At 42.8% G+C, this 11,447-nt stretch overlaps 2 protein-coding genes across 2 annotated transcripts; both read right to left on the bottom strand.

Annotated features, from left to right (window-relative positions):
• Window positions 1–2,262: 2,262 nt before the first annotated feature.
• On the bottom strand, window positions 2,263–3,155 carry LOC125374718 (sodium/potassium/calcium exchanger 1-like). Its single transcript, XM_048385986.1, has 2 exons — window positions 2,802–3,155; window positions 2,263–2,613 (listed from the first exon to the last, which is right to left on the bottom strand). The coding sequence occupies exons 1-2, from the start codon at window positions 3,153–3,155 to the stop codon at window positions 2,263–2,265; spliced, it is 705 nt and encodes a 234-aa protein (XP_048241943.1).
• Window positions 3,156–3,550: 395 nt separating this feature from the next.
• LOC125374719 (protamine-like) lies at window positions 3,551–3,907 on the bottom strand. The gene has a single exon (XM_048385987.1). The coding sequence runs from the start codon at window positions 3,905–3,907 to the stop codon at window positions 3,551–3,553; it is 357 nt and encodes a 118-aa protein (XP_048241944.1).
• Between the last annotated feature and the right edge of the window lie 7,540 nt (window positions 3,908–11,447).

Genomic DNA, 11,447 nt, shown 5'->3' on the forward strand with positions numbered 1-11,447 from the left:
AGGTTAGTGATGACATCAACACAGACCATTGGTCCCATTTTCTTATTGTTATTTGAAACAAAAGACAGACGTAATTAGTCTCCAACGTTCTGTTTCCTAGTCTATAATCCTGGAAATGTCATAAACATCAACCCGCACTTCAAAAGCTCATTCTCTACTGCCTGTGCTCGTGGGTTTCATCAAAGTGGAAAGCGTCTGAGACCTGCATCACTTCGGGCTTTCCTCCCACATTCAGCTGACACAATGTGATGTAAATGGAATACTGTTCAAATCGGCGATAAACCCCACTCACTCACCCACTTTTACTTCTTGCTTTCTAAATGTGGCATTGCTGTTGCATTACCAACGACAAGATTAGAGTTTAGGCTTTGCACGTGCTTGCATTCTGGCTCACAGGGCGTCTAACCTTGTCAAATATCATCCTTTTCATGGTGTGCTGAGTTCTTTCTTTGTCCACCTGAACACAGTATCCGCCTCCTGGTGTAAAGGTACTCGGTCCGAATCCCAGCAAGATTCGTAGAACGTGTATGACAATTACATTTTGATAAATAATTGTAATATAAATTGAATGTCATGAAAGCAATGAACTTAACCGAACAATTTAAGAATATGGTGTAATAATAAGAACAATTTTATACCCAAATTAACTTCCTCAACGAAACTGAAATATTATATTATTCCAAGTTGTATCTTGTCTCATTTGAACCACTAAATTTAATTACTGTTTTGGTACAGTGGATGTTCTGTTCAGTATCGACGTAATGACAATAACTTTTCCACCTGAACACAGGCATAAGAATCCATCCCTAGTCTCGTCAAACTTAAACCACAAAATTTAAATACCTCTTAGGTTGTGTGGCTGTTCTAGGAACTATAACGGCTGAGATCGCGTCTAACGAGATTCCATTATTATGCCTTCCAACGACCTCCTCAGTCACAGCTGAATGCTAGAGTCATCATTTCTGCACTGACACCGTAAACGCCAAATCGTCGACCGATTCTTATCTCTTCGGAGATATCATATAACGTTAACCATAAACCCGTATCTCGTAACATACCACAACCAGGGTCCCTCGAGAAAACCAAGACGTTTTAGCGATAGAAGAATTATTTCAAGCCATCGTTTGGTGGTGTCCCATGGCGAAGACAAACATCGTTGGTCGTCAGTTATGGGTCTTGGACTGTGATCATCAGATTCCCGGGTGAACAACACATTCATCATGCGGCTGTGGGGATAGACGCTCAGGAAAGAAAAATCGCGATACCATTGGAATTCAATTACCAAGCTCTAGCAAGTATGTGTATGATGGAATAGTGTCCCTTGGGCTTACGTACACTGAAAGAGGAGAAAGCCTGGCTTTTAGTAATCGGTCTTGGTGATGGAAGAATTTTATTCAAAAGTTGAGTTCAGATCTCTAGAAGTAGGATTTTTACACTTTGGTTAGAATTATGTTTAACTTGATATTTCAAGTTTAAAAAGCTTTAAAAAGCTGGGGTCATAAAAAAGTGTTTGTTGTGTAATAAACGTAAATGGATTGCAGATAAATGGTCTAAGATCACTGATCTCATCGGAATATAAAGGATGGTCCGGAAAATGTGAACATTATCTAAATAAGAATAAAATTTGATAGGTTTTGATATAAATGACAGATTATGGTTTGATTCATTTATACCACTTTTGGCCTTTTCCATCCCAGTTTACTACCTTTTGCGAATATTATGACTCGAGTATCATCGTAACTCGGCTGTCGAGATATAGAGCATCCTGCCAAAGGTTTCGTGCGTGCACAAAGGGACACAACTCTGCACAGCAAACTGCGGCGCATCAGACGACCTGGCCACCCATGGAGAGGAGTGGGGGGGGGGGGGGGGGGGGGGGGGGGGGGGGAATGCTCACCTTTTTGCAACATCTGGTTTCAATATGTCAGCTCGATGGGAGGAAAGACCGCGTTTACCAAATTCGAATTACACACGATGGCTCACACAAATCTAGAAACATAATAACGGCGAATCTGGGATTCGAACCCATGAACATAGCTCTGGACGCATTTCAGCACAGCGGATTGTGGCGTCTAAGATTTACACCACCGCAATAACCATAAATGTGAACTGATAGATAACATTACTTTTCCTTCATATATCTCCCCCCCTCCACCTCCAATCCCTCCTGCCGTTCCTGCCCCTCCACCCCCCTGCTCTTCCGTCTCTTCCACCCCTCCCCCTGCTCTTCCTTCTCTTCAACCCCCCCACTGCTCTTCCTTCTCATCCACCCCTCCTGCTCTTCCGTCTCTTCCATCCCTCCTGCTCTTCCTTCTCTTCCACCCCTCCTGCTCTTCCGTCTCTTCCACCCCCTCCTGCTCTTCCACCCCCCCCCTGCTCTTCCATCTCTTCCACCCCCCTGCTCCTCCTTCTCTTCCACCCCTCCCCCTGCTCTTCCTTCTCTTCCACCCCTCCTGCTCTTCCTTCTTTTCCACCCCCTCCTGTTAATCCTGCCCTTGCTCTTCCTTTCTCTTCCACACCCTTCTGCTCTTCTTTCTCTTCCATTCCCTCTTGTTCTTCCTGCCCCTCCACCCCCTGCTCTTCCTTCTCTTCCACCTCCTCTTCTTGCTCTTCCTGTCAACTCCGCCCTTCCGGCTCTTCCTGCTCCTCCTGCCTTTCCACCCTTCCTTCCTGTTCATCCTTCTCCTCCACCCTCCTGCTCTTCCTCCTTCTCCTGCTCTTCCTACTCTTCCTGTCCCTCCTGCTTTTCCTTCTCCTCCTCCTTCTCTTCCACATCCTCCTGCTCTTCCATCCCCTCTTGCTCTTCCTGTCCCTCCATCTCCTCCTTCTCCTGCTCTTCCATCTCCTCCTCCTTCTCCTCTTCCTGTCACCTCCAACCCTCCTGCTCTTCCTGCTCCCCCTTCTCCTCTTCCTTCTCTTCCACCTCCTCCTGCTCTTCCGTTCTCTTCCAAACCCTTCTTCGTCTTCCATTCCCTCTTGCTCTTCCTGCTCCTCCACCCCCTGCTCTTCCTTCTCTTCCACCTTCTTTTGCCCTCCCTTCTCTTCCACCTCCTCTTGCTCCTCCATCTCTTCCACCCCTCCTGCTCTTCCTGTCCATCAACCTCCTCCTGCCCTTCCATCTCTTCCACCTCCTCCTGCTCTTCCTTCACTTCCATTCCCTCCTCCTCTTCCTGTCACCTCCAACCCTCCTGCTCTTCCTGCTCCTCCTTCTCCTCTTCTTGCTCTTCCTGTCACCTCCACCCTTCCTGCTCCTCCTGCCTTTCCACCCTTCCTTCCTGTTCATCCTTCTCCTCCACCCTCCTGCTCTTCCTCCTTCTCCTGCTCTTCCTTCTCCTCCTCCTTATCTTCCACATTCTCCTGCTCTTCCATCCCCTCTTGCTCTTCCTGTCCCTCCATCTCCCCCTTCTCCTGCTCTTCCATCTCCTCCTCCTTCTCCTCTTCCTGTCACCTCCAACCCTCCTGCTCTTCCTGCTCCCCCTTCTCCTCTTCTTGCTCTTCCTGTCACCTCCACCCTTCCTGCTCTTCCTGCCTTTCCACCCTTCCTTCCTGTTCATCCTTCTCCTCCTCCTGCTCTTCCACCTCCTCCTGCTGCTCTTCCTGCCCCTCCACCCCTCCTGCTCCTTCTCCTCCTGCTCTTCCCGCCCTTCCTGTCCCTCCACCCATCCTCCTCTTCCTTCTCCTCCTGCCTTTCTACCCCTTCTGCTCCTCTCTCCTCCACCCTCTTGCTATTCCTCCTCCTCTTCCTTCCCCTCCTCCTGCTCTTCCTTCTCCTCCTCCTGCCCTTCCTCCTCCTCCTGCTATTCCTCCCCATCAATCCCATCCAACTCCTCTTGCTATTCCTGCCCCTCCACCCCTCCTTTTCTTCCTCCCCTCTACCCCTCCTTCTCTTCCTGCGCCTCCACCCCATCCACTCCCGCCTGCTCTTTCTTTTCCTGCACCCGCTCCGGCTCTTACCCCCCGCCCCACCTCCGCCCCACTACTCTTCCTCCTCCACATCCGCCTCCTTATATTCGTCCTCATTATACAGAGTTGTCGGTGTGAGTCTCAGATTCGTCACTTTTCTGAAATATAGTAAACGCATGCGTGATAGGTCGTTTTCAGCTTTCCTCCCACTTTAAGCGAGTAGTTAAAATGAACTCACTCGCTGATATGGATGCAGTGAAACCTTTTCAGTACCGTTATTACCACAAAAATAATTAATGTAGGTATTTCACAATTGCATTTAGTTTGATCATTGTCTAAAAACCACGATTTAAATTCATAATTCCTATTTATTAAACAAACTCATTAAATGTTTTTATATGATGATGAGTGAAATGAAACTCAATGATTGAGAATGTTGGAGTTTATCAGCAAGTGTTGTCCTTGAAAAAGTGACGTGACTGAATAATCAGGAAGGTTGAAGTGACAAGCAAAAGAGTAATGCTTGATTATATGCCGAATTTAAGAGCGAAATAAATCCCCGAGGGACGGTACAAAGCACACAGCCAGGCGTTTTGCATCTAGGAAAGTTGCCAGTAGTAATTCGATTTAAAGAAGAACTATATTCCGTAATTGCAAATGCAATCGCATCAAATTATTTATCATTTCAAAGTTTACAAACGAGGCGACAATCGTGAAATTATTAGGGTTTAGGATCAATTTGTACGAAATACTTTATATTATAAAGTGGTGTGAGATAATGAGGCTCAATCATGTGCAGCAAGCTCCTGTAAAAACCATTATCATGGAACAAGCAGTCTTCGCCCTTCCATTCTATGTTAGCGCTACCTTCCTGCCTTGTCTGACTCTCAGGCTCTGGCGACCAATGCAAAAATCGAATCTTTTTGTTCTGTTTTGTTTCTCTAGCGAATCTCAAATTCCTGTTAAATTTCTCCCAGGCTTTTGTTCGGTAATGGCTTGATTAAGGCGTCGATAAAACTCGACTTTCTTCACAGATACGCACCACAGCTTTAATGGAGGAAAAATGGACCTGCCAGTTTTAATTCCGCGTTTTCATGTCCTATTACCAAGTTCCAACTTTGAAGTCGTGGCTGATAATTATTCAAACCACTACGGGATTGTCGCACAGAAAATTTGGTTTCATTTGTAGAATCCCTTTTTTTCTTTTAAGTCAACAGAATCTTCTCATCGCACTGGTCCAACGATTCTAAGGCAGCAGCCGACCTATAGGGCCTTTCCTGGTAAACCAAATTCCAATCAGTCACTGAGTAAATAGGTGAGTGATTTAAAGAAATTCTTGTCAATCTTCCTACAATCATCTCAATGAGATTCGCTGCAATCTGAATGACATTTCAATCATTGGGTAGTCGATACAACGTTCGGTCCGTGTCCGAGGCTGCTGGATACAATTAAATTGCTTCGACAGACGCTAGATAATTATTGCCATAGATAGTAGACGTGTTCCATTTGTTAATAAATGATTAATCAAAGTGTTCGTATCAGTCACTCCCTAGTCAGACGAGACAGAAGATTCGCGAATAAAAGTTCAGTTGTATATTCGTAACATTACACAATGTGTACAGCAATTTATCTAATCGAATACTCATTAGTAGGGTCATGTCGCTGTTCTGATGGAGATGCAGTCACGGAAATCAAAGGGATGCTACTTTGATAATGAAACATTTGCTATGTCATAGGCGCCTAGAGGCCAGATGCAGTCTGTCCGACATACTGACGGTGCGTTTCAACAAAAGATATGAAGTTGCAACAGGGTAGAATAACACAGTTCCCATTAGACTGAGAGAACACTGTAAAGAGTTCCACGAATGGCCACTTCTAGGTTTCTCCGACCCCTAAAATCTATTGGTAATATAACACTACACTACACTACACTGAAAACATATAAAACTGCCACAAGAAAACACTTCATAGTGCTAACAGGCAATGTTTGAGAAAGAAGCACTTTTCTATACATATTAGATTAATCCAATCAGGTGTTTCAATCAGCGGTGGTTATTTTGATTTGAAACCTCTGATTGACCTATGAGGATTTCCACGGTTGTGTTAAAAAAAACCACATTGATTATTTGCATTTGAGACCTATCAGCTCGTTATTACATGATTTCATTTCCACCATAAGAGAAATGAGAGACAATATATGTGCAGACATTGATAGCATTCTTTACGCGAACAAATCGAATGAAAGCGTGGAATGATTAGAAAACGCCTCCCCATAATAATAAATGAAAAACTATAAAAAAAATAAACAAAAATAAATATACAAATTTTTGTTTTGGCTGGCTCTCTGATCAGGGCAAAACATGCATGTCTGGAGGCAGGGACCACTACCCATCAAAAGTTTAGACTCACCAGTGTAAATGTAGCCACTCACTATACTCAGCCGTTCACAACCAGATAATGCTAAATATTCTAAACTTTTTACAGGTACTGTTAACACATGAACTGATGTGGCGTAAAACCAAATCTAAAACGGTGAAAAGATTAGAGTTTTGAGTTCATTAATTGATAAAACTCAGTGAAATGTCGCAAATATTTAAACAAAACTTCGCACCAAAACGCAGCTGTTGACATACACGATAATGCACGTGTTTTAGCAGCAATTTGACGCGGGTTACTCGTGCAATTCATCTTTATAAGGATTGCAGTTGGCTCCTCTGAGTTAGTGGAGAAATTCTTCTTTGATGCAAGCATGGGTAGAGGGAGAAGTCTCCGTATTGAGCAACGACATCAAGCCTTAGCACTGCTACAAGATGGCAGATCACAACGGTATGTTGCCAGACGTCTTGGCGTATCCCGAAAGGCAGTTTCCAACATCTGGGTACGCTTTCAACAGACCAACTCCGTCCAGGATCGACCCAGGTCGGGTAGGACTAGGGTAACATCACAGCAAGATGACCGATACGTCTGTTTGCTGGTTCTCAGGGGCAGACACATTACACCACAGCAGCCAATAATGCTTTCCAACAAGCTACAGGACGACGTGTATCTGTATCAACAATACGCCGCCGATTACGTCACTACGGACTGCGGTCACTACGGACTACGGACTGAATTGGGCAAATGGACATTTACGCTGGGGTCCCCGCAGATGGGCAAGGATACTCTTCTCCGACGAATCAAGCTTCAATCTGCATTTCAACGATGGCCGGATCCCAGTCTACATACGTCAGGGAGAGCGGTATGCTGACGTTGCTGTTGTGGAGCACGATCGGTTTGGAGTTGGATCCGTTATGGTCTGGGGAGGTATCACCATGACTGGAAGAACTGATTTACTGGTACTGGAAGGAAATCTGACTGGGCAGAGATACAGGGACGAGATCATCATTCCCATTGTGCTTCCATTCTTAAGGGCCATGTCAGGTCACGCGGTTTTCCAAGAAGATAATGCCAGGACTCACAGAGCTCGCATCGTGACAGCTTGTTTATAAAAAAAATGGGGTGAATCGAATGGATTGGCCAGCATTATCGCCCGATATGAACCCCATTGAGCATGTTTAGGATCTGCTGGGACGGCATGTTTATGCCAGAGTTCCCCAGCCAAACATGTGATATATACGACACGGAAACACACTCGGTGAATAATCCCTAGGTTTCAAACAAACTTCCAAGAAATATGAAATGGCCGTTCCCTAAAGGCTGTACTGCATCAGGAGAATCGAATCTGAGTCCTTCTGATTCTTACTGAATGCTTCTGATAAGAATGTTTTGATATCAACGATCATATATACTACCGGGAATATTCATAAGGTATATTTGCGATGCATCTGTGTCCTTGTGATTTATTCTGAATGCCTCTAATAAGAATGTTTTGATACCAACAAGCATTTATGTTGCCGGGAATATTCATTAAGGTATAGTTTAGACACATTGACAAATCTATATCCTTAAGATGTTTACAGTTATTTTATTCTTGTTGTGCAATTCACAGAGCATGCTTAGGCTACACAACGTGATAAATGAGGGTCTTCCAGGGTTTGCAGTACTTCAGAGGCCCGGGTATGAATCATTCTGACATAACATCGTGTCTCATGACGCTGAGCTTCGGTGGGATTACGTTACTTGTTATTAAGGAATTAATTGAATAAAGTCTCCATTGCAAGGCTGATTGATTTATTGCGCTCAAAAGTCACTTCCTAGTTCCTTAGGACTTCGTTTTGGAGGATTCATGAAAATGGCTGGAACTTACTCTAAGATGGGTAAATCATTCTTTTCGTGACCGTGCAATGATCTGAAATAATGTTTCTCAACAATAGATCCATGAGGCTATCGTTGTAGGACTGAAAAACCGCAAATTGGCCCAAAAAATCAGAATGTTAAGATGATGCAGTAGACTTGGGCGCCAGAGTCGGCTGGTATTTGGCTCCAATCATAGATTCTTCCAGAATCTGGATTTTTCAGCACTATTAACGTGATCAATTCATCAATAGGATCAATATATAATTACTGTTACATTACAACTACCTCTTCAGGACATGTTTCTTCTACTGACAGTATTATCGTCACTAGGTCCATGCCAGAAATACTGCTAACCATTATGACTGCTTCTCTAAGCGATGTGTCTACCACTGCTACTCTCATCAAAACTAACACTATGCTATAACTAGTTAACCTTCACGACTACTTCCTTATGCCATATATGTTTACTACTGCAAATTCCATCATTACTAACGCCATGCTACAACTACCGTTAATCATTATAGCCACTTCGTAAAGCCATGTGTCTACTGCGGCTGATGCCATGCCACAACTACTCCGTGAAGCCATGTGTCTACCATTGCTACTCTCATCAAAACTAACATTATGCTATAACTAGTTAACCTTCACGACTACTTCCTTATACCATATGTTTACTACTGCATATTCCATCATTACTAAGGCCATGCTACAACTTCCGTTAATCATTACTAACGCCATGCTGCAACTACTTCGCGAAGCCATGTTTCTACTACCGTCTACCTACAGTTCTACTGCCATGATGTAACAACTGACAACAATCAAACTACGTATAAACAATTTCGCCCATTAAGTATAGAACGCCAACGCCAGAGAATCACCAGTCTTGATTATCCGCAGATTATAACATATTTCATGGGCCTGAACGGCAAAATAAGTATATGAATGGATCACTGAAAACCAGTGGTGACACAAGGTGTTCACGAACAGGATGATCACAACCTTCCATACCGGTTAACTACGACTTCTATCACCAATTCACCACAGTCTCAACGTCTACTACTACCCTCTCCTCCGCTGCAAGCACTGACTCTGCAACTACGACCCTTGAACTGGTCACCACCGCGACAAGACTCTATACGTCATCCTCGCATCTGGTATTCGGTTTGTGTATCGGGTTATAATGTTACGGCCTGCCTGTTTTTTTCACCGCGCCCATCCGATCTCACCGCACTCAGATACCACCACGCCCTCCTGAAGTAATCACCACAGTACTGTATTGTCTTATTACCACAATCAATACCTGGCGCTACTACTGTACGTTCAGAATAAAATATGTTTTATTTATCATGCCAAGGCCACCCTGCTTCTACGTCCAGGAAAATGAGACTGGAATGTCTATGGGTAGGAGGCATCCCTGCTGCTTAAGTTATACAGGTAAAACTACCAACCAATTAAGAACTCTCCGAAATACCTTATTACTGATTTATACAGATGGAAATTATTCATGAACGTTAAACGATTCGATTCAAAGGAGGACAAGTTGCATCTCTCTTTAACATTAAGGTATCTTTGACCAGTAGTCCTCTCAGGTTGATGAAACTATACATGAGATTGTTATTAAAATGATTTGTGAAGAAAAAAATAAATATTTTATGCTTTTCTCTCCTTGGCAGAAAACATAAAAGAAATATTTAGTTCATGTGTTGTGACCTTGGATTTTAATCACGCGCTTTACCTATTATCCTTCCAGGAACAATGAGTCACTGAATCCCACTACATCTCTTATTACGACGGATCATCATCGTTTGACACATGTAATGCGAGACATGCTCTGAGGCCTCAGCCAAAGAAACCCAAACTGAATCCATGACAGGATTTTCTGATCATTTTGAGAATACTCTCATAACGAGCGTTTCAATTCATTATTCTTCACTTTCACCGGATCTAGCGAATCTGGCCCGTGGCGATGCCTACGGCCTTTGTAATAAAACTGAAGAATATTAGCTGAGAGGAATCTACCAGCGCCTAACCGATTTAATTAACCGATGGTCTATTTTCTGATATAAAGTCCCTTTTAGGTAAAATCAATCACAAATAGGGACCCCCGCAGCCACCGTCAAAGCATTATAGTATAGAAAGACACCGTGCGTTCCCTCATCTTCTCATCTAGCTCATGGGTCAGAGTTGGAAGAAATTGTGTTATGGATGATACTATAGAAAAAATCAAGCGATAGAATGCTTATAATATGAAACGCAAAAATTAATCGATTTTTTGAATAGAAGCGCCATGGGGTTTACATGTCAGCGCAGCGAGCTGTGCTGAAGAAATGTCCTTTTAACAGATATCTAGCTGTTATTTTTACCCATTGCGTGAGTCGTGTTATTTTATTTAAGGAAATGATTTCCTTGATGAATAGACTGCATAATAAAAAAACCGTTTTTTATGCTCAACTTGTAACATCACGTTTAGCGTGGGCATTTCTCAATAGAATTGATTTTAATTATTATTATTTTTATTTAAGGATTATCTGTTTTAACGTGATTAAAAATGGTGTTGATGGAAGACACATGTATTTACAATGGTATGTTTACTGTGACTACATTCATATGTATTAAGGCGACTTCATAAATAATATCACTGCAAAAAAAATCCATATATACAAGCTTGTATATCCTTTGGAAAGATGATATTTCCAAAGGATATACAAGATTGGAAAGATGATATATACAAAATATACAAGTTTGTATATATGACATATACAAAATATACAAATTTGTATATATGGTGTATCCAAATTTGTTTTGTTTGTATATATTGGTAAAGGGAGATAATTATTATGTATTTGTGTATAATTATGATATATGTGCAAATTGAAGTGTTTTAAGTTGAGCACTGTGTTTCTTTGTATATGTTGGTAAAGGAGGATAATTGCTATGTATTGCTCTATAAATGTTTTGTATGTGCAAAATAGTATCAGCAAGTTACAAAAAAACTGATTTAGTGGCGGGTAACATTACTGGAAGGTTTAATTAGTACTCCACACTGTTAGCGGGAGTACATACTGTCCTTGCAATGATATTGACGGGTGGGCGGTTGAGGCGTCTGGTACTTTTCCTGGCGCGGTGCTTGGTATGTGAGTAGACTTTATGGTCAAATGCACAGAGGGGATTAGCTGTCGGGGGCGATTGCTTTGGCGGTAACTTCTGTATTGAAAGTGTTTGAGCTTGGATTTGTTTTACGGGGAGGCCGCGATGTGTTTTGTAACATGCTCTCGTGCACATATGCCAACAGAGTGGATTGCACAGAG

This window comes from Haliotis rufescens, unplaced genomic scaffold, assembly GCF_023055435.1.
Source record: "Haliotis rufescens isolate VD_foot unplaced genomic scaffold, xgHalRufe1.0.p SCAF_6, whole genome shotgun sequence".
NCBI classification, from domain to species: Eukaryota; Metazoa; Mollusca; class Gastropoda; order Lepetellida; family Haliotidae; genus Haliotis; species Haliotis rufescens.

Bases quoted from the DNA above. Each gene is read 5' to 3' on its own strand.
- LOC125374718 (XM_048385986.1), bottom strand. From the start codon at position 3,155: ATGGAAGTGAAGGAAGAGCAGGAGGAGGTGGAAGAGATGGAAGGGCAG. The intron at 2,614-2,801 runs GCAAGAGGGGAT...CGGAGTTGACAG, and splicing joins GAGATGGAGGGACAGGAAGA to GAAGAGCAAGAAGAGGAGGT.
- LOC125374719 (XM_048385987.1), bottom strand. From the start codon at position 3,907: ATGGGGTGGAGGCGCAGGAAGAGAAGGAGGGGTAGAGGGGAGGAAGAA.